General features: G+C 47.5%; 1 protein-coding gene across 2 annotated transcripts in view; it reads right to left on the bottom strand.

Annotated features, from left to right (window-relative positions):
• The window catches only part of TDRD5 (tudor domain containing 5), a 124,509-nt gene that overhangs the window by 91,202 nt on the left and 9,406 nt on the right, over window positions 1-23,901 (bottom strand). For both annotated transcript variants that reach the window (XM_073571376.1, XM_073571375.1), the window contains exons 3-4: window positions 13,529-13,933; window positions 13,032-13,447 (exon numbers count right to left, since the gene is read on the bottom strand). In XM_073571376.1, coding sequence (XP_073427477.1) covers window positions 13,032-13,447; window positions 13,529-13,933 — 821 coding nt within the window. The remainder of the gene's footprint in view (window positions 1-13,031; window positions 13,448-13,528; window positions 13,934-23,901) is intronic.

Consider the following 23,901-nt stretch of genomic DNA (forward strand, 5'->3'; position numbering starts at 1 on the left):
GAATGGCTGCAGTTAAAGCCTCTGCCCAAGCGACCATAGCCTTAGCCACCGAGTTAGCGGCAAAGGACGGAAAGAGCACTGGATGTCAGAACACCCCCCCTCCCCTTCTGCGTCCGGATGGTGCCAGCCGCAGTCATACTCTCAGACCAGGTGATGTAGCACAGCTGGAGCAGCGGGTGTTGCTGGTCATCGAACTCCACCTCAATCCACCATCCTCATAGCCAGGAGGGTGGGGAGGGACTTGCTGCTTCCTTCCATCATCCAACCATTTATTTTTTTTGTATATATAATTCAAAAAAGGTAACAAAAAATATGAAGTGACAAAAGAGATACTAATAAATTTATCTATTTTAATTGTATCAATTTAAAAATATTAATGTTTAGAGGAAAAAGTACTGGAAAAACAGAAGCTATTGGAGATCCACCAATGGCTATTTAGGTGGCATATTTATCCAGCTTTATACATTCAAAGAATAAAGTGGAAATACAAGTAAAAAAATTACAAATAGAAATTTGCTCATAAGTCAAAAAATAGTAAAGTGCTATAGTGCCATAATTACTCTTGAATATATCTAATATGATAAAAAAGTGCTTAGTGCTGTCAATAGTATAGTCTCCTATATGGGGATCAACCTTGAGATTTCAAAAACAATTATAGTTGCTATTCCTTAATTAAACCAAAAATGTGCCTTTATTAACACTATCAATGTATACAGAAAAACAATTTTTAAAAAACAGTCCAATAAAAATTATATAGGTTGCCGCACTCAATAGTAAATTGCAGCGTCACTGCTGCAAGTGAAACAATCTGCCCAAAAACCAGGAAGCCAGACAATGCATGTGGATTACTGTGCTGTGTGTCAAAGAGCAGCGTTGGCTGTAGACAATAAGTGAAACCTTCCTCAAAGTTCCTGGTGGAGGCACTTACATTGGCTGAAGATCGGCGCCGCTGTGGGATAGCGTGGTGAGCGGGGGGCGTGGCTGAGCGGTGACGTCACCTGTCCGCCAATCCCGACGCGTTTCGAGGGAATCCTCCCTCTTCCTCAAGGTATGGCTCCTGCACTGCCGCTGCTCATTTATATCTGTGCACGCCTTACATAACCGCTCAATGCCACAGCGGCGCTCTTCAGCCTGCCAAAGTAAGTGACTGGCTTCCAGGTTTTTAGGCAGATTGTTTCACAGTGACGCTGCAATTTACTATGGAGCGTGGCAACCTATATATTTTTTATTGGACTGTTTTCTACTTCTAAGGCAGATGAGCGCACACTATCTGCCAGGCTGCCTGCCTTTTAGGCACATTTAGATTAGTGCCAGTGTGATCTTTTTACAATTCAAAAGAGGGATTTTTGGTACTTACCGTAAAATATCTTTCTTGGAGCCTTCATTGGGGGACACAGGTTACCATGGGTGTATGCTGCTGTCGCTAGGAGGCGGACACTATGCAAACAAGAAAAAAAATAGCTCCTCCTCGGCAGTATACACTTACGACAGGCACAAAGCAATCCAGTTGGTGCTAAGGCAGTAGGAGCAAGTATAACAAAAACTCTACCTATGTACCAACCCAAAACAACGGCAAACTGGCCAACACGGTACAACATTAAGGGAGGGTGCCGTTACCCCCAATGAAGGCTCCAAGAAAGATTTTACGGCAAGTACCAAAAATCCTTCTCTTTCTCGCTTCATTGGGGGACACAGGTTACCATGGGATGTCCAAAAGCAGTCCCAAGGGTGGGAAAGAAATGCTGAGAGAAGGGTACTTAGGTCGGCCGGTGGGAAACTGCCACCTGCAGTATCTTCCTACCCAAACCTGCATCAGCAGAGGCGTGAGTATCTACCTTGCAAAATCTCATGAAAGTATGGAGGGACAACTAGGTAGCAGCCTTGCAAACTTGCAAGGCCGAAGCTTGGTGACGAATGGCCCAGGAAGCTCCCACAGCCCGGGAAGAGTGAGCCCTCACCCCCGGAGGAGGCTGTTTGTCCTGGACGCGGTATGCCTCCAGAACCGCTGAACGAATCAAATGAGCAATGGTGGATTTGGAGGCTGAAAACCCTTTCCGATGACCTTCAGAGACGACAAACAGGGAATCGGACTGACGGAAGGAAGCCGTCCTAGCAAGATAGACTTGAATTGCCATGACCAAGTCCAACTTGTGGAGACATCTCTCCAAGGGATGAGTTGGAGAGGGGCACAGAGAGGGGAGGACAATGTCCTCATTGATGTGAAAGGCAAAGACTACTTTTGGCAGAAAGGCAGGAACCGGTCTGAGAACTACCTTATCCTGGAGCAAAACTAGGAAGGGAGAACGGCAGGACAATGCTACCAACTCTGAGACCCTCCTAATAGTGGTGATGGCGACCAGGAAGGCCACCTTCCACAAGAGGAGGGAAAAATAAATATCCTGAATCGGCTCAAAGGGCGCACGCTGGAGGGTGCTCAAAACAAGATTTAGATCCCATGGATTGACCAGAGAATGGTAAGGAGGCGCAATGTGAGCGACGCCCTGAAGAAAAGTCTTCACCTGGGGAAGAGAAGCCAGATCCCTTTGGAAGAGGATAGCCAGAGTGGACACCTGACCCTTTAAGGTACTAAGGGAAAGGCCGGAATCGAGACCAATCTGTAGAAAGCCAAGAATGGAGTGAAGAGAGAAAGTCATAGGAAACAAACTGTTGACCTCACACCACCAAAAGAAGGCTTTCCAACATCTGTTATAGATGCGTGATGACTAGTGTTGAGCATTTCGATACTGCAAATATCGGGTATCGGCCGATATTCGCTGTATCGGAATTCCGATACCGAGTACCGATATTTTTACAATATCGGATACCGGAAACGGAAGTTCCCATAATGCAATGAGCCACTGTTGTGGCTGTGATTGGCTGCTGAAATGATGTCATCATGATGCGCGGTCTGTGCGCATCATGATGCGCGGTCTGTGCGGGCCTACCGGGGGTCTTTGTGTCTGTGCAGCCATCGTCCGATGGGACTACAAGTCCCATCGGGCTATGCCTGCTACAATGACAGTGATAGACACATTAGCCAATGATGGGACAGTAGTAGTCCCATCATCCGGCTAATGTGTTGAACGTAAAAAAAAAAAAAAAAAAAAATACCGTATATACTCGAGTATAAGTCGATCCGAGTATAAGTCGACCCCCCTAAATTTGCCTCAAAAACCTGGGAAAACTTATTGACTCGAATATAAGTCTAGGGTGGGAATTGCCGAAGATACTGGTAAATTTAATGCTGCACAACATACAGTATGCCCCCAAAATGCTGCACAGTGAATGCTGGCCCAAATAATGCTGCACAACATACAGTATGCCACCAAAATGCTGCACAGTGAATGGTGGCCCAAATAACGCTGCACAACATATGCCCCCATAAATGCTGCACAGTGAATGGTGGCCCAAATACCGTAATGCTGCCCCCAAAGTGATAGGATTACTGGTAATCCTATCATGTTGCTGCCGCTGCCCCTGCTGGAATTTAAAAAAAAAAAAAAAAAAACACTATATACTCACCTACGTTGATGACAGCTGCTCCTGAGCGTCGCCGACTCTTCAGTGACTCAGGCAGAGGGCGCGTGCTTTCCACGTCAGCGAGCCCCCTGCACGTCACTGCCGGAGGACGGGAGAGAGCGGCGCGCAGAGATTTTGAACGCCGCCGCGGCCCTAACATCACCCGCCACCGCCGCCAGGACGCTGCAGGGGACCGCAGACGAACACCGGGGACCGCGGAGACGACTGGGACCGCGGAGATGACGGGGACCAGGTAAGTTGGCACCGTGACCCGAATATAAGTCGAGGGGGGTCTTTTTCAGCCCCAAAAGGGGGCTGAAAAACTCGACTTATACTCGAGTATATACGGTAATATATGCATACTACATACATACAACATACATACTACACACATACTTCATATATACTACATTCATACAACACACATACTACATATATACTACATTCATACAACATACATATATACAACATTCATACAACATACATACTACATTCATACAACATACATACAGTGGGGCAAAAAAGTTTTTAGTCAGTCAGCAATAGTGCAAGTTCCACCACTTAAAAAGATGAGAGGCGTCTGTAATTTACATCATAGGTAGACCTCAACTATGGGAGACAAACTGAGAAAAAAAAATCCAGAAAATCACATTGTCTGTTTTTTTTCATTTTATTTGCATATTATGGTGGAAAATAAGTATTTGGTCAGAAACAAAATTTCATCTCAATACTTTGTGATATATCCTTTGTTGGCAATGACAGAGGTCAAACGTTTTCTGTAAGTCTTCACAAGGTTGCCACACACTGTTGTTGGTATGTTGGCCCATTCCTCCATGCAGATCTCCTCTAGAGCAGTGATGTTTTTGGCTTTTCGCTTGGCAACACGGACTTTCAACTCCCTCCAAAGGTTTTCTATAGGGTTGAGATCTGGAGACTGGCTAGGCCACTCCAGGACCTTGAAATGCTTCTTACGAAGCCACTCCTTCGTTGCCCTGGCAGTGTGCTTTGGATCATTGTCATGTTGAAAGACCCAGCCACGTTTCATCATCAATGCCCTTGCTGATGGAAGGAGGTTTGCACTCAAAATCTCACGATACATGGCCCCATTCATTCTTTCATGTACCCGGATCAGTCGTCCTGGACCCTTTGCAGAGAAACAGCTCCAAAGCATGATGTTTCCACCACCATGCTTTACAGTAGGTATGGTGTTTGATGGATGCAACTCAGTATTCTTTTTCCTCCAAACACGACAAGTTGTGTTTCTACCAAACAGTTCCAGTTTGGTTTCATCAGACCATAGGACATTCTCCCAAAACTCCTCTGGATCATCCAAATGCTCTGTAGCAAACTTCAGACGGGCCCGGACATGTACAGGCTTAAGCAGTGGGACACGTCTGGCACTGCAGGATCTGAGTCCATGGTGGCGTAGTGTGTTTCTTATGGTAGGCCTTGTTACATTGGTCCCAGCTCTCTGCAGTTCATTCACTAGGTCCCCCCGCGTGGTTCTGGGATTTTTGCTCACCGTTCTTGTGATCATTCTGACCCCACGGGGTGGGATTTTGCGTGGAGCACCAGATCGAGGGAGATTATCAGTGGTCTTGTATGTCTTCCATTTTCTAATTATTGCTCCCACAGTTGATTTCTTCACTCCAAGCTGGTTGGCTATTGCAGATTCAGTCTTCCCAGCCTGGTGCAGGGCTACAATTTTGTTTCTGGTGTCCTTTGACAGCTCTTTGGTCTTCACCATAGTGGAGTTTGGAGTCAGACTGTTTGAGGGTGTGCACAGGTGTCTTTTTATACTGATAACAAGTTTAAACAGGTGCCAGTACTACAGGTAATGAGTGGAGGAAAGAGGAGACTCTTAAAGAAGAAGTTACAGGTCTGTGAGAGCCAGAAATCTTGATTGCTTGTTTCTGACCAAATACTTACTTTCCACCATAATATGCAAATAAAATGAAAAACAAAACAGACAATGTGATTTTCTGGATTTTTTTTTCTCAGTTTGTCTCCCATAGTTGAGGTCTACCTATGATGTAAATTACAGACGCCTCTCATCTTTTTAAGTGGTGGAACTTGCACTATTGCTGACTGACTAAATACTTTTTTGCCCCACTGTACATAGTACATACTACTTATATACTACATTCATACAACACTCACTACATATATACTACATTCATACAACATACATACTTCATATATACTACATTCATACATGCATACTACATTCATACATAGTACATACAACATGCTACAGACATACAAAATACATACGACATACAACAAACATACTACATACAATACATTCAATACATACATATAGACATACAGTACATAAAACATAGAGTACATACTCACCATCACTTGTCACTTTGTTCCCCGAAGCCAGTGTCATCTATAAAAAATATGAAAAACACAAACAAGCAATATACTCCCTGATCAGCAGAAATCCACGAGTGTCCCACGACGATCTCCTGCACTGCATCACTGAGAGGTTACTATTGTTCACTGGTCTCACTTTATGGCAAAAGTTGCGTGGGAACTTTCTTACACAGCAATGCCAAAAGTGAGACTAGGGACTATTTTTTTTTACAGTGGCGGAGGAATACAGTGCGGAAGGATACCTACCTCCCGTCATTGTATTCCTGGGGCCCCTAGAGAGCGGTCGCATCAGCAGATGTTGCTGTTCTCCACGGGAGATCGTCGTGGGACACTCGTGGATTTCTGCGAATCAGGGAGTATATCGCTTGTTTGTTATTTTCATATTTTTTATAGATGACACTGGCTTCGGGGAACAAAGTGACAAGTGATGGTGAGTATGTACTCTATGTTATATGTACTGTATGTCTATATGTATGTATTGTATGAATGTATTGTATGTAGTATGTATGTTGTATGTCTGTAGCATGTATTTTATATGTCTGTAGCATGTTGTATGTATGTTGTATGTATGTAGTATGTAGTATGCATGTTGTATAAATGTAGTATATATGTAGTATGTGGTATGAATGTTGTATATATGTAGTATGTACTGTATGTTGTATGAATGTTGTATGCATGTAGTATATATGTATGTATGTTGTATGAATGTAGTATATATGTATGTTGTATGAATGTAGTATATACAGTGCCTACAAGTAGTATTCAACCCCCTGCAGATTTAGCAGGTTTGATAAGATGCAAATAAGTTAGAGCCTTCAAACTTCACACAAGAGCAGGATTTATTAACAGATGCATAAATCTTACAAACCAAAAAGTTATGTTGCTCAGTTAAATTTTAATCAATTTTAAACATAAAAGTGTGGGTCAATTATTATTCAACCCCTAGGTTTAATATTTTGTGGAATAACCCTTGTTTGCAATTACAGCTAATAATCGTCTTTTATAAGACCTTATCAGGCCGGCACAGGTCTCTGGAGTTATCTTGGCCCACTCCTCCATGCAGATCTTCTCCAAGTTATCTAGGTTCTTTGGGTGTCTCATGTGGACTTTAATCTTGAGCTCCTTCCACAAGTTTTCAATTGGGTTAAGGTCAGGAGACTGACTAGGCCACTCCAACACCTTGATTTTTTCCCTCTTGAACCAGGCCTTAGTTTTCTTGGCTGTGTGCTTTGGGTCGTTGTCTTGTTGGAAGATGAAATGACGACCCATCTTAAGATCCTTGATGGAGGAGCGGAGGTTCTTGGCCAAAATCTCCAGGTAGGCCGTGCTATCCATCTTCCCATGGATGCGGACCAGATGGCCAGGCCCCTTGGCTGAGAAACAGCCCCACAGCATGATGCTGCCACCACCGTGCTTGACTGTAGGGATGGTATTCTTGGGGTCGTATGCAGTGCCATCCAGTCTCCAAACGTCACGTGTGTGTTTGGCACCAAAATCTCGATCTTGGTCTCATCAGACCAGAGAACCTTGAACCAGTCTGTCTCAGAGTCCTCCAAGTGATCATGAGCAAACTGTAGACGAGCCTTGACATGACGCTTTGAAAGTAAAGGTACCTTACGGGCTCGTCTGGAACGGAGACCATTGCGGTGGAGTACGTTACTTATGGTATTGACTGAAACCAATGTCCCCACTGCCATGAGATCTTCCCGGAGCTCCTTCCTTGTTGTCCTTGGGTTAGCCTTGACTCTTCGGACAAGCCTGGCCTCGGCACGGGAGGAAACTTTCAAAGGCTGTCCAGTCCGTGGAAGGCTAACAGTAGTTCCATAAGCCTTCCACTTCCGGATGATGCTCCCAACAGTGGAGACAGGTAGGCCCAACTCCTTGGAAAGGGTTTTGTACCCCTTGCCAGCCTTGTGACCCTCCACGATCTTGTCTCTGATGGCCTTGGAATGCTCCTTTGTCTTTCCCATGTTGACGATGTATGAGTGCTGTTCACAAGTTTGGGGAGGGTCTTAAATAGTCAGAAAAGGCTGGAAAAAAAGATAATTAATCCAAACTTATGAAGCTCATTGTTCTTTGTGCCTGAAATACTTCTTCATACTTTACGGGAACCAAACAGAATTCTGGTGGTTTGAGGGGTTGAATAATAAATGACCCTCTGAATAAACTTTTCACAATTTAAAAAAAAATTACACAAAGAAATAACATTCTTTTTTGCTGCAGTGCACTTCACACTTCCAGGCTGATCTACAGTCCAAATGTCACAATGCCAAGTTAATTCCGAATGTGTAAACCTGCTAAATCTGCAGGGGGTTGAATACTACTTGTAGGCACTGTATGTAGTACGTATGTAGTATGTATGTTGTATGAATGTAGTATATATGAAGTATGTATGTAGTATATATGAAGTATGTATGTAGTATGAATGTAGTATGAATGTAGTATGAATGTAGTATGAATGTAGTATGAATGTAGTATGAATGTAGTATGAATGTAGTATGAAGTATGAATGTTGTATGAATGTTGTATGAATGTATGTTGTATATATGTAGTATGTATGTAGTATTTTTTTTTTTTTTTACATTCAACACATTAGCCGGATGATGGGACTACTACTGTCCCATCATTGGCTAATGTGTAAATCACTGTCATTGTAGCAGGCATAGCCCGATGGAACTTGTAGTCCCATCGGACGATGCCTGCACACACACACACACACACACACAAACACAAACACAACCCCCGGCAGGCCCGCACAGACCCCCGGCAGGCCCGCACAGACACGCAGTGTCCGCCCACACTCTTCCCCCCTCCCGAACAAGATGTGCAAGTAAAGAAAGGGGTTTTTTTTATTCCGATATTTCTGTCCCATTGACTTGAATGGAACTTCCGGTATCGGAATCGGCGATACCCGATACTTTTTGGGTATCGGCCGATCCAATATTTCTCAATATCGGATGGTATCGCTCAACACTAGTGATGACGCTGGTTTCCTTGCTTTAATCATGGTCTGGATGACCTTGTAGGAAAAACCTGCGTCCCTCAGAACCGCGACCTCAATGGCCATGCCATTAAATTCAGAAACCGAGAATTCGGGTGTAAGAGGGGTCCTTGCGATAGAAGGTCTGGACGGCCTGGAAGTCTCCAGGGAACGTCCGAGAGCATGTCCACTAGCTCCGCATACCAGGCCCTCCGTGGCCAATGTGGAGCTACTAACAGAACGGGGACCCACTCTGCCTTTATCTTTTTCACGACTCTTGGAATCAGGGGAAGAGGTGGGAACAGATAAGGCATGTGAAACTGGGACCGCGGGATCAAAAGTGCGTCGAAACAGACTGCCATCGGATCCCAAGACCTGGCTACGTACTGGGGAACCTTGTGGTTTGTTCGAGACGCCATGAGGTCGACATCTGGACGCCCCACCTCCGGCAAATTAGGTGGAAGATGGCAGGGTTGAGAGACCACTCGCCTGACACGAGCCCCTGACAGCTCAGGAAATCTGCTTCCCAGTTGTCCACCCCTGGAATGTGAACGGATAATACGGCGGGAACATGGCTTTCCGCCCAACGCAGAATCTTTGCCACCTCCAGCATGATCTGCTTGCTGTGAGTTCCGCCTTGGTGATTTACGTAAGCCACGGCCGTGGCGTTGTCCAACTGGATGCGGACCAGCTTACCTGCGAGGATGGACTGCCAGTAGATGAGGGCAAGAAGGATTGCCCTAATCTCCAAGAGATTGATTGGGAGGAGAGTCTCCAGAGCATCCCAGCAGCCCTGCGCTGTGAGGTGGAGGAAAACCGCTCCCCAACCCAGGAGACTGGCATTGGTGGTGATGACTTGCCACCAAAGAGGAAGGAAGGATCTCCCGCGTAGGACCGAGGTGGAAAGCATCCACCAGGTTAGGGATTGCCTCACCTTGAGACGCAGACGCACCGGTCGTTCTAGGGAGACCGTTGTCTTGTCCCAGGCAGACAGGAGGGCAAGCTGGAGAGGGCGGGAGTGAAACTGGGCATACGGCACTGCTTCCATGGAGGCGACCCTCTTCTCTAGGATTCTCATGCAAAGCCGAAGGTGAAGAGGGGCCGGGCGCTTTAGGGCTTTGATCCTCTGTGGGAGGGACGAGAACTTCTCCTTTGGAAGGAAAACTCGAGCTTGGATGGTGTCAAATTCCATGCCCAGGAATACGAGACGCTGAGATGGGATGAGGGTCGACTTCTCTTTGTTGATTATCCAGCTGAGACAGCGCGTGTCCAGAGTGATCTGGAGGCTGTGATCACAGTCTCGGCGAGATGGGCCCTTGACCAGGAGTTCGTCGAGATAAGGTATTATAAGAATCCCTTTTGAACGAAGGATGGCCATGACCGCCGCCATAATCTTCGTGAATACCCTGGGGGCGGACGACAGACCAAATGGGTGAGAGAACAGGAGCTGCAGGGGCCTATACCGGTGAGCTCTGCTGCGAAGGGCAGGGGACGGGGCCATACTACCTGCTTCTTGAATCCGGCTCTCTTCATAGATGAGGATCACATCAGGAGCCCTCGGGAGAGAAGATCCTTCTTCCCAAACCATCTCCAGACGGTGCAGAAGTTTGGCGTCAACCCCTTAGGAACAAGGGGGGAGGTCACCACCGGTGACCACCGTCTTCCTCTCAGCCTTCTCCGAGGAGAGGGGTGAGAAGGGCAAAGGTGAGGGTTGGTACTGAGAGTCACCCTGAAACACCCCAAAGGGGGACAGGGGACAAAGTCCTGCTTGCGAGTATTGAGAGTGGGCGATGTGGGTGATACCAAACTGCTCTCTTGGTCGCATAAATGTGGGAAAACAGAGTGAGAAAAATTGCACCCTGTTACCCGAAGAGCTGTATCTGAAAAACAAAGGGGAAAAAAATGAATAAACACACACAAAACCTGTAATGGAAAAACACTGTAGACCTTGTTTTAGACCAAGTCCGCCTCCTACAGACACTAAGCAAAAACTGGATTGCTTTGTGCCTGTCGGTAGGTGTATAATGCCGAGGAGGAGCTATTTATTTTTCTTATTTGCATAGTGTCCGCCTCCTAGCGACAGCAGCATACACCCATGGTAAACTGTGATCCCCAATGAAGTGAGAAAGAAATTTTTATTACCACTTATCAGCCTGCACATGTAATCCAGCGCCCTAAGTTTCACAATAGTAGTTTTCCAATCAGTCCTGTCTATATATAACTGGCATCATATTAATCCGGAGGAAATTCTACTGCCATTGCTACAAGACAAGCCCTCTAACTGGAAACAACATCTACCAAATCTCATGGCCGTTTTTTGATGGGGAAAATATATTACCTTAGCGCAAAAGACTTTAAATAAGGTGCTGCTGTAAAAGAACTCCCTGCCTCTTTGCCCCGACGAGCGTGTTTCGCCCAGCTTCTTCGGGGAGCGTGTCCTTCCATCATCCGCCTTCAATCAGTGGTAATGCAGTGGGGGCTGCACGGACGCCATGGTGGGGGACTCTGTATATCCTGGGAACAGGGCAAGTTGTCCGGCTCTGGGCCTGGCTCCAGGAGAGGATACATGGAGGCGACACTCCATGTGCTTGCCTGTTGCTGGTGTGGGGAGATAGGGACAGTGAGGGAACAGTCGTCCCTAAAGTGAGCTCAGGCATGACCCAGTCGTTGCAGGAGAGGATATGGGGAGGCGACACTCCGCGTTCTCGCCTGTTGATGATTCGGGGGACAGCGAGGACCTTTGAAGGGATCTGTCGCCCCCTTCACTCCGTTAGTTAAAAAATAAAAATTTACAGAAAAATCAAAGGTGAAAATAAAAACGATGGGATCTGAAGCCAGACCCAAGTGCCTCCTACAGACACAAAGCAAGAACTGGTTCAGTTTGTACCAGCAGGAGGGTATATACTGAAGAGGAGGAGTTAACCTTTCTATGTCCTCCTAGTGGCCGCAGCAACACCCATAGTCCTGTGTCCCCCAATGAGGCGTAGGAGAAAGTAACGTATAGACTCGTGTATAAGACGAGTTTTTCAGCACTTTTTTTGTGTGCTGAAAACGCCCCCCCTTCGGCTTATACACAAGTCAATTATCCCAGAAAGACGGCAGGGGAGCAGCGGGTCACAGATCCAGGAGCCGGCTGCTGTGGCTAAAGCCTGTACCGCTGCTGTAATAGCACAAGATACCAGCCATAGCCGCTGGCTTCCAGCACACATCATACTCATCTACCTGCGTGCCCCTCCCTGGCACTGCATCTCATTTTTCCGTTGCCAGCAGCTCTTCCAGCCGAGCGATCACGTGGCCCCACTCATTAAGGTAAGGAATATGCACGCCTCTTCACTCCTATAGGCGTGGAGTGCATATTCATTACATAATTGAGTGGGACGTGATAGCTCGGCAGGAAGAGCTGATGGCGGCGTCAGCCGGAACGAGATGCAGTGCCAGCAATGGTGCGCAGGTAGGTAAATAGGATGCTTTTTTTTTTTTTATAACAGAATCATGCATACAAGGATAGGGGATAAGGAGCCATGCATACCAGGACAGCGACTTGGGAGCCATGCATACAAATAGAGACGGGGGAGCCATGCATACAATGACAGGGACGGGGGGAGCCAAGCATACAATGACAGGGACGGGGGGAGCCAAGCATACAATGACAGGGACGGGGGAAGCCATGCATAAAATGACAGGGACGGGGGAGCCATGCATACAATGACAGCGACGGGGGAGCCATGCATACAATGACAGCGACGGGGGAGCCATGCATACAATGACAGCGACGGGGGAGCCATGCATACAATGACAGGGACGGGGGAGCCATGCATACAATGACAGGGACGGGGGAGCCATGCATACAATGACAGCGACGGGGGAGCCATGCATACAATGACAGCGACGGGGGAGCCATGCATACAATGACAGGGACAGGGGAACCATACATACCAGGATAGGGATGAGGGGACAATGCATACCCGGCTTATACTCGAGTCAATAAGCTTACCCAGTTTTATGTGGCAAAATAAGGTGCCTCGGCTTATAATCGGGCCGGCTTATACTCGAGTATATACGGTAACTCTTTTATCCAGGATGCCATAATAGGGTACCTAAAGACAGGCTTTTTGAATCAGACAATCCCATTAAGACACACAACATGTACCTTTTCTTGTAGCCCGTGTAGACTGCCATCTGTTACATCAGTCTTCATAGCACCTGTGTCCAACCTTAGAGTTTCAACTTGTCTGTTTGCAATGTCCGGGGCTATATTAGATGGCAGAGAGCTTGAAATACTATTCACTAAAACTGAATTTTCAGTTATTACATGAGAACAAACAATTTCAGAATGTGTTTTTCCTTCTCTGAGACACGGAGCAGCAGAACTGTTGTTGGCCAAGAATTCCTTCTTCGCTGCCATAAACAGCTTATCCAAGGCTGTAAGTCCAGTTGACAGGGGGACAGCAGAGGGCAATGGACTGGCCGCAACAACTGAATTTTTGGCAGCATTTTGTGCCACATTTATAGAACCGTTTGACCCTTTGAAGAGGTTTCCAGGATTTGAATATTGAAAATTTGTGCCTAGGGGAAGAAAATTATCAGATATTAACAAATCTCCAATATATAATATCAATAACAACACCAATAATAATGGGTACTCACATTTTAATGTTTTGTTAGTAACATTAAGAGTCCTAACAAAAACAGGAGTCTTAAGCATCAGCAATGATCCCGCTCGAGTCTGCTGCACCTGCACAAAGTCAGACACTGAACTGAGGACATCTAGCAGAGAATAGAAGCCATATCGGGTATACTGGAAACTCCGACCAAATCGTTTATAGAAGGTACTCTCCAATTCGGAAACCAGCAATGGCGAGATGGAGAGAATGTCCCGTAATTCACTTTTCACAGATGCAGGAAGTACAGGGGTGAATCTACCACGTCTTACTAAATCCATGTGACACACAGGTCTTGTTATGCGCCGCTTATAAATCGTTTTCCTTTTGGAACTGGTCTTCTGTTTAGACACCAGGGCAGCCACACTTTTTGTTTCTTCATTAACCACAGCTTCATTACAATGAATAGAAGAAGAATGAGGATGGGTAAGTAAACACGTATACAAATATTCATCGGAGGAAAAAAAACAGTACGCCTTTGCTCCAATAACTAATAAAACAATGGCAGGATACGGACACATCTATATAAAGAGAGTATACGTGTATATGGTAAGGTGCAAAAAATGTAGGCATATGAGAGAAAAAGGCTGCAAACTAAGAATGTATTTAAAAAAGTGTCAATATTTGGTGTGACTGCCTTTTGTATTCAAAGGAGCCTCAGGGCATCAAGTCTTCTAGGTACTTAGTTTTTGGGGGAACTCAGCAGGGAGGTTAATAAGAACTATCTACTATATAACCGTCTAATTCTGTCTGTCACGGAAATCCCGCGGCGCTGATTCTTCGCCACCATCTAGTATCCATCATAAAGAAGAACAAGGGCGTCCTGGAAATGAGAAGGCCCCTCAGGACACTGATATCATCATCATCATCCTCATGTCTGGCTGGGATTACATAAAGAGACAGAAGGATTTGCACAAGACTCATGCACAGAAGCAGGGCCAGGACAAGGTATTTTGGTGCCCTAAGCAGATGAAGCTGACAGCGCCCCCTCCCACCCAAGTAAAGGAATGAGTCACAGATTATAGTAATGTATTCCACCTTTGTCAGCAAAATAGCCTGCAAAAGAAAAAAAAAAAAAGTGATGAACTTTAGGGATGAGGCTTAACATGGAGTGGGGGCCTGTTTGATTTCAATTAAAGTGTCCCTCATTTGTATGATTGTTTTTAACCCCTTAACGACCAGAGGTATTTTTTGTTTTGCATTTTCATTTTTTTGCTCCCCTTCTTGCCAGAGCCATAACTTTTCAATTTTTTGTCAAAATGGCCATGTGAGGGCTTGTTTTTCTGCGGGACGAGTTTTACTTTTGAACAACACCATTGGTTTTACCATGTTGTGTACTGGAAAACGGGAAAAAAATTCCAAGTGTGGTGAAATTGCAAAAAAACTGCAATCCCACAGCTGTTTTTTAGTTTTTTTTTACCATGTTCACCAAATGCTTAAACTGACCTGTCACTTATGATTCTCCAGGTCATTCCGAGTTCACAGACACCAAACATTTATATTCTTCTTTATTTAAGTGGTGAAAAAAAATTCCAAATTAAAAAAAAAAAAAAGTTGCGCCATTTTCCAATACCCGTAGCGTCTCCATTTTTCGTGATCTCGGGTTGGGTGAGGGCTTATTTTTTTGCTTGCCAAGCTGACGTTTTTAATTACACCATTTTGGTGCAGATACGATCTTTTGATCGCCTGTTATTGCATTTTAAAGGGAATCTGTCACCTAATTTTTCATATATATGATGCGGCCACCGCCATCAGGGGCTTATCTACAGCATTCTGCAATGCTGTAGATAAGCCCCCGATGTAACCTAAAAGATAAGAAAAATTAGTTAGATTATACTCACTCGAGGATCCGGTCCGATGGGTGTCGTGGTCTGGTCTGGTGCCTCCCATCTTCATACGATGACGTCCTCCTCCTTACTTCTGCCGCGGCTCCTGCGCAGGCATACTTTCTCTGCCCTGTTTAACATCTGATCCCGACCTGAATGGTAATGTAGGACCTCGCCCTACGATAGCTTTTAGGAAGGAGCGGTCCATTAAGGATAATTTGGTACTCAGGGGGAACGAATCCAGCAGGCTCTTGGCTGGACCGCAAAACTTGTGTTTTTTTAAGTGTGGAAACTGTGTAAATTATAAATTCATGAAAACATGCAAATCCTTCACAAGTTCCTCTAATGGCAAAGAGGGATTTTGGGTTCTTACCGTAAAATCTCTTTCTTGGAGCCTTCATTGGGGGACACAGATGACCATGGGTGTATGCTGCTGCTGCTAGGAGGCTGACACTATGCAAAACAAGAAACTTAGCTCCTCCCCGGCAGTATACACCCACCGACAGGCACCAAGCACCTCAGTTGGTGAAAAAAGCAGTAGGAGAAGCAACCAAAACCATAAACATATGTACCAACTCAACAAGGGACTCTCAGACCCAACACGGTACTAATTAAACAGGGCGGGTGCTGTGTCCCCCAATGAAGGCTCCAAGAAAGAGATTTTACGGTAAGAACCCAAAATCCCTCTTTCTTTATCGCCTTATTGGGGGACACAGATGACCATGGGACGTTCCAAAGCAGTCCCGAGGGTGGGAACAGCAATAAAGGAACGAAATAAGGAAGGGCTTAGGGTCAGTCGATGCGCCACCGCCGCCTGCAGCACCTTCCTACCAAGAGCTGCATCAGGCGAGGCCTGGGTATGAACCCTGTAGAACCTCGCGAAGGTGTGCAAAGATGACCAGGTCGCGGCTCTGCAAAGTTGTAAGGCCGAAGCCTGGTGTCGCACAGCCCAAGAAGCCCCTACAGCTCGGGTGGAGTGGGCTTTCACCCCCGGAGGAGGCCGTTTCTCCTGAAGACGATAGGCTTCCAGGATGGTAGACCGAATCCAACGAGCAATTGTGGACTTGGAGGCCGGAAGACCTTTCCGGCGACCCTCAGAAATGACCAACAAGGAATCAGATTGGCGAAAGGAAGCAGTCCTGGCAAGGTAAACACGCAAGGCTCTCACTACATCCAGTTTGTGGAGCGACTTTTCCAGAGGATGAGCAGGCGCAGGACAAAATGATGGAAGGACGATATCTTCGTTAATGTGAAAGGGGGATACCACTTTCGGAAGGAAAGAAGGAACTGGCCTGAGAACAACCTTATCTTGGTGGAGGATAAGGTAAGGAGAACGACAGGATAAGGCCGCCAGCTCAGAAACTCTCCTGATGGAAGTAATGGCGATCAGAAAAGCCACCTTCCATGAAAGAAAAGACAGAGGGATGTCCTGAATCGGCTCGAACGGCGCCTTCTGGAGAGCGCCAAGAACAAGATTGAGATCCCATGGATCTATCGGAGAATGATGAGGAGGAGCCACATGGGCGACTCCTTGGAGAAAGGTCTTCACTTGCGGTAAGGAAGCCAGATCCGTCTGGAAGAGGATTGCTAGGGCAGATACCTGGCCTTTGAGAGTACTGAGGGATAGGCCCGCATCCAAGCCGGATTGGAGGAAACCAAGAATGGAAGGAATTAAGAACGATAGTGGAAAAACATCGTTTTCGTCACACCAGCGAAAAAAGGCCTTCCAGTACCTATGGTAAATGCGGGAAGAAGCAGGCTTCCGAGCCTTAATCAAGGTCTGAATGACCCGGTTGGAAAACCCTGATTCCTTCAGAATCGCGGCCTCAACGGCCATGCCGTTAAACTGAGAGATTGAGAACTCTGGTGGTAAAGGGGGCCTTGCGAGAGAAGATCTGGACGGTCTGGAAGCCTCCAGGGAACGTCCGTGAGCATGTTCACCAGCTCCGCGTACCAAGGTCGTCTCGGCCAGTCTGGAGCCACTAAGATGACCGGGATGCCCTCTGACTTTATCTTTTTGACCACTCTTGGGATTAGGGAAAGCGGAGGGAACAGGTAAGGTAGGTGGAACTGGGACCACGGGATTACTAGGGCGTCGTAACCGACGGCTAATGGATCCCTGGACCTGGCTACAAAGTGAGGAACCTTGTTGTTCATCCGAGAGGCCATGAGATCGACGTCCGGGGTGCCCCAGCGCTGGCATATCTGACTGAAGACTGTGGGATGAAGGGACCATTCGCCTGTCGCTAGCCCTTGGCGACTCAAGAAGTCGGCTGCCCAGTTTTCCACCCCTGGAATGTGAACGGCGGAAATCGCCGGCACGTGACGCTCTGCCCAACGAAGTATCCTTGCCACTTCCGACATCACCTGCCTGCTGCGAGTACCGCCCTGGTGGTTTATGTACGCCACGGCCGTGGCGTTGTCTGACTGAATGCGGACCGGCTTGCCTACTAGAAGATGCTGCCAACGAAGGAGAGCGAGGAAGATTGCCCTGATCTCCAGAAGGTTGATGGGCAGAAGAGTCTCCTGGGCGTTCCAACGCCCTTGGGCCGTTCTCTGACAGTAGACCGCCCCCCATCCTAGGAGACTGGCATCGGTGGTGATGACCTGCCACCGAGGCGGGAGAAAGGATCTTCCGCTGAGAAATGACGTCGACAACGTCCACCAAGTTAGCGATTGTTTGACTCTGAGCGGAAGAAGAATGGGGCGATCCAGAGAAAACGAGGTCTTGTCCCAGACTGACAGGAGGAACAGCTGGAGAGGGCGAGAGTGGAATTGTGCAAATGGCACTGCTTCCATAGAGGCCACCATTCTCCCCAGGACTCTCATGCAGGACCGAAGGGACATGACCCTCGAGCGCCGAAGGGACTGTATCCCCTTGCGAAGGGTTGAAAACTTGTCCCTCGGTAAGAACACTCGGGCCAGATTCGCATCGAACTCCATGCCCAAAAAGGTCAGTCGCTGGGTAGGGCACAGAGTGGACTTGTCCTTGTTGACTATCCATCCCAGGCATCCGAGGGCATCCAAGGTTATGTGAAGGCTGTGAAGACAGTCTTGTCGGGACGAGCCCTTGATCAGAAGATCGTCCAGGTAAGGGATGATAAGGATCCCTCTGGATCGAAGGATGGCCATGACTGTTGCCATCACCTTCGTGAAGACACGAGGGGCGGAGGCTAGGCCGAAGGGAAGGGCCGCGAACTGATAATGGTTGTTCTGAATCGCAAAGCGGAGGTATCTCTGATGCTGGCGAGAAATGGGGATGTGGAGGTAGGCATCCTGTATATCCACCGAGCAGAGAAACTCTCCGGGCTCCATTGAGGCTATTACCGAATGCAGAGACTCCATCTTGAAATGGCGGATCTTCACGTGGCGATTGAGCCGTTTGAGGTCCAAAATTGGGCGAAGTGAGCCGTCCTTTTTTGGGACTACAAAGAGATTCGAGTAGAACCCTAAAAACCGCTCGTTTGTAGGAACGGGAACGATGACCCCGGCGGAAAGGAGAGAGGAGACGGCCTGAAGGAACCCTGGAACCTGTGATCGCTGTTTTGGGGATCGGGACAGACAGAAACGACTGTTTGGGAGGGAAGAAAACTCGATTTTGTATCCGGACGTGATGATTTCCCTGACACAAGCGTCGTCGACAACGGATAGCCACGCGTCCTTGAAAAAGGAAAGTCTGCCTCCCACCTTGGAAAGCTTTCCAGGTGGGGGTGACCCGTCACTTAGATGAAAACCTTCCGGATCGAGCACCTGAGGACCTGGAAGGCTGACCCCTGGATCTCCAGCGAGGGGCTGGCTTATACGATGGCTTTCTCCGGTCATTGGAAGCAGTGTTACGGTCCTGCTGGGATGAACCGCCTGTGGGAGAGAAGGGGCGAAAGGACTTAAAAGGCCGAGAAGCCCTCTTGATAAAGAACCTCTTAGGACGGGACTGAGGAAGGGAAGTGCTCTTTCCACCCGTGGCATCCGAGATTAACTGATCCAGCTTGGCGCCAAAGAGCCTAGTGCCGTGAAATGCCAGGTTGGTGAGTGACTTCTTTGAGGTAGTATCCGCATTCCAAGACTTCAACCAAAGAATGCGGCGTATTGCCACAATGTTGCTGTTAGCTCTAGCAACGCACCCTGCCGCGTCCAAGGAGGCGGCCAGAAGGTACTTGCCTGCGTGATTAATTTGGTCTGCTAAATCTGCCAGCTCGTCTTGAGGAGCTGCCGCTGAAATGCCCCTGCGCAGAATTTTTGCCCAAGCCGAAATGGCTTTCGCCACCCAAGCGGAAGCGAAGATAGGGCATAGGGATGCACCGGAAGCCTCAAAGATAGACTTAGCCAACGACTCTATCTGCCTGTCTGATGGGTCCTTGAGAGAAGCTCCGTCCGGAAGGGAAAGGACCGTCTTAGAGGAAATACGAGAAACTGGTGGATCTACCTCGGGAGCTTTGGTCCATTTCGTGACTAGCTCCGCATCAAAGGGATAAAGTACATCTAAGTACTTGCGGCCTGAGAAACATTTCTCAGGATGTTGCCACTGGTTGGCTAAGGAAGTGTCGAAATCCTTATTAGGGAAGGTTCGAGATGGAGGCCTTGCCTTCTTAAGGGAAACAGAGCATTCCTGAGGGGGGGCCTTATCCTCCTTAATCTTGAGTGTTTGGTATATAGCCAATATGAGACCATCTACCATCTCCCGAGTTCTAGCTATGTCGTCCGCCTCTGAGTCTGATCCAGATAGTGAATCCTCGTCTGACCCCGGATCGTCTGCCGATGAGGGGGACGAGGAGCGTAGCCTGAGAGAAGCAGAGGGACACTGCGAACCGGAGGAAGAGCCAGACAGGACCCGCTTCCTAGAGCCCCGACTTGGTCTGTCCGTCTGAGGGCCATGGTCCGGTGCTGGCAACTCACCATACGAGGCGGTCGGTGCACAGGTGACAGCAGATAACTGAGGTAACCGCTCTAAGACCTGGACCAGCGATTGAGACACCTTTGTCAGCTCAGAAACTGACTGAGACATCGCCACGGCCCACTCCGGGGGTGGGGTGGTCTCCGCCCGGGGTTCGGAGTGCTCCTGAGGGGCCGACATGGTGGAAGGGCTGCAGGAGAGGCAGAGGGGAGACGACTGACCCGAAGCCCACTTCTTTTTACAGCGCGCGCAGGCATAGTGAGTAGCGGTGGGACTGGAGCAGAAGGCCCTTGCGGGGTTGTGCATAAGTCTCAGTGGCAGAAAAAACACACCCTGAGGAAACTGCGGGGGGGGAGCTAAGTTAGGTGCCAGGGATAGTCAGCGTCTAGCCTACCGAGGATCAGAAGCGATGTGTCCCCCAGGCGAGGTCCGGAGAGAAGGAGGAAGAAGATCGGCAATCCAGGAAGAAACGCTGGCGGTGGGCGGGGCTAAGCCACCGCACGGCGCGATTGGCTGAGACCCCAGAGGGGAGGAGGACGGCCAAAGACAGTGACAGGGCTGAAGTGAAAGCAGCCCTGAGATAGGCTGAAAAAGCGCGCAGGGAGAGGGAGGAACTTTTGAAAATGAAAGTGAAAGTGCTCCCTCACTTTCACTAGCGACGGCGCGCCGTGGCTTGAAAGCGCTCCCTCCCTGTAGCTGATGAGGACGGGGAGCGACAAGAGGGACGCGCGCCTGTCAGAGCGCTGGTTCAAGGGGCGGGAAATTCAAAAGGCGGAGAGGTACTCTGCTGTCTTAGACTGGCATGTGAGCGCAGGGCTGCAGGGAACATTCAGAAAAACATACCTGATGTCCCTGAAGAGGCTGACCACAGGGGACCGCGATAGAACGCAGGTCGCTGGGAGAGGTGATCCTCAGTACCCGCACCGCCGTATGGTGCAGAAGACGGCTCCAATCCCCGTGTCAGGGAAACTTCACCGCTGGCGACCGCCGTCTTCCTCTCAGCCCTGTCCTGGGAGAGGGGAGAGGAGGGGAATTGGCTAGGACCGTCCATCCACGGCCCCTAGTACCCGAGGGTGATAGGGTAAGGTCCTGCCTGCGGGCCTGAGAGTTGCGATGTGGGCGATACCACATTGCTCGCTCAGCCGCATTAATAGGAAAAGCAGGATGAACTCACATCCCGTTTCCTGAGCTGTATCTGAAAAAGAAAGGGGAAATCATTAAAAAAACACAACAAAAACCTGAAAAGAAAAGGATTAAATGCGGATCTGGGGAGATCCCGGTCCGCCTCCTACAGACACTATGCACAAACTGAGGTGCTTGGTGCCTGTCGGTGGGTGTATACTGCCAGGGAGGAGCTAAGTTTCTTGTTTTGCATAGTGTCAGCCTCCTAGCAGCAGCAGCATACACCCATGGTCATCTGTGTCCCCCAATAAGGCGATAAAGAAAAGATTTTATCATAAAGATTTTGCCAACTGTAAAACCTCTGGTTTAATATATATGGCTACATGCAATTGTCTGAAGGACTATGTGGGTAAAACATCAAAGGAATTCCAGAGCAGAGTGGGTGAGCATGTTGGTGACATCAGACACAATCGTGATACCCCTCTGGCCAAACACATCAATGAGACACAAAGGGGTAATTTGGAGGAGATCTGTTTCTGTCTGGTTGAAGTGGTTAAAGAACCCCAGAGGTGGTAATTTTGATAGACTATTACTGCAAAGAGAATGCATGTGGATCCACCGTTTGGAATCCATAGCGCCAAATGGGCTAAACGAAAGTCTGTCCTATGCGTGTTTTCTATAGGTCTCAGTGATCTGTGGGACCTCAGCTTCTTGCCTTGCCAGTTATAATCCCCATAAAATTTGGGGCTCACAAATCATTGTGAAAAATGTTAATATATATGTATGTTTGTTTTTTATCTACTTACATCTATATTGTATTAATGACATTTCCCCCTTTTATTAATAAGGTGTATGATCCGGCCTATATGCATATTGTGGTCTACATGTTTGATGCATTTTTTACATTGTTTCCTGTTCCGACACACTATAATGACAGGATTCTTAAATTACCAAATATCCTTGTCTCATAAAATTGAATATATCAGGTATACGCCTTTATATTTTTATTGGTATAGTGTGTGCAGCAATATCCATTTTATCAGTTTCAAATGGAATATATATATTGGGTATTCCTCTCGACAGTTCTATTTGTATAAATTGCGCAGTAATATCTAGCATGTTTAGGTTATGTGGGAATATGCTGGTTTATGGTGGGGTTTTTCTAAAAACCACCTCAGGAACAAATATTGTAGGTGCTGTGGTTTATGATCATGAAACAGGAAACATATGCGTCTATTAGAATGTGTAATCTTGAAATAATACCCCAGCATTTAGGTGGGTAAGCGCCATGGTGATTTAATGAGGCAGGAAGCGCCTGTGCTCTATTGTGTAAGGCAGGTTGTGCTGCTTTGCCCTAGTGAGGTCACTGCCATGTGCAGTGCCTGTCATATCAGGAGACAGGAAGTATCTGCGTTCCATGGTGGAGCGCACGCTGTGTCTCTGTATCAGAGACATTCCGGTCATGCGCAGTGGGTGGCAGGCATCTGGGCATGCGCCCCCACTCATCGGTGGAACAGGGAGCGCACGCAGCGGTATTACATCATAGCCAGGCGGCGTGAAATAACAGCTGACAGGTAATCTGCGTTCCATGTGGAACGCACGCTGGATACCGCCGCCCAGAAGCTTATTAACTATTGGATGTATGGGTAAACTACTGATTCTTTTGCCTATCACAGGCAGGCAGCCTTAATTTACATAGTTCCTTGTAGTTGATAGAGCATGAGAGCGTGATCACCTTGCAGTGTTAGACAATGACATAACCCCATTTTGATACACCTTGCAAGTGGGACCTCTACAACATGGAGGAGGGTTGATTTGTTTATTGGTGGCAGTGTCATATATATATATATATATATATATATATATATATATATGATTTGGCCATTCTTAAACACAGCATCTGACTACCTCCTGATGATCCGGTAAGGAGAAATGCGTTGAGGTTCTTCTCATCAACTACCAACCTTGAGTACCTTTTTTCTTACTGTTATCAACATGATTCATTGTTTTCTCTACCGTATAGGTCATAAATGGACCATTGGTATAAATTATGCCTTCCACTAATTTACTGTTTTGCTACCCTTGTTAAATTATCAAGTCACATAAGGGACTTCAAGGGATAGTCGTCCTGGAGCAGGGGCGCCATTCCGATGACCAGTAGGGTGCCAACCTCCACTGTTAGGAAGGTTTTCAGTCACAGGGAACAGTATAGTCAGGTACTCAATTGTTTTGCATATGTCACTTTGTTTGTGTTTACAGCACGTTTTTGCACTCTTTTTCATTGTTGCCTACCCAACTACCTTCTTTGGCAATATCTATACACTCCTTTCCTGGTCAATTGGGTGACTGCATGCTGCACCAGTCCAGGGTTATTTAGGAGTACTAGGGTTCAGCCATCGTTGAGCGGGGGCGCCAATCTCGATTGTGTTTAGGGTGCCAACCTCCGCTGTTAGGTAGTTTGATATCAGGGCCCCTTAATAGGGCTATAGTAGGTGACACGGTTGGTGGGTTTTTCTGTGT

This window comes from Dendrobates tinctorius, unplaced genomic scaffold (genome assembly GCF_039654945.1).
Source record: "Dendrobates tinctorius isolate UK_male_01 unplaced genomic scaffold, ASM3965494v1 ptg000029l, whole genome shotgun sequence".
NCBI classification, from domain to species: domain Eukaryota; kingdom Metazoa; phylum Chordata; class Amphibia; order Anura; family Dendrobatidae; genus Dendrobates; species Dendrobates tinctorius.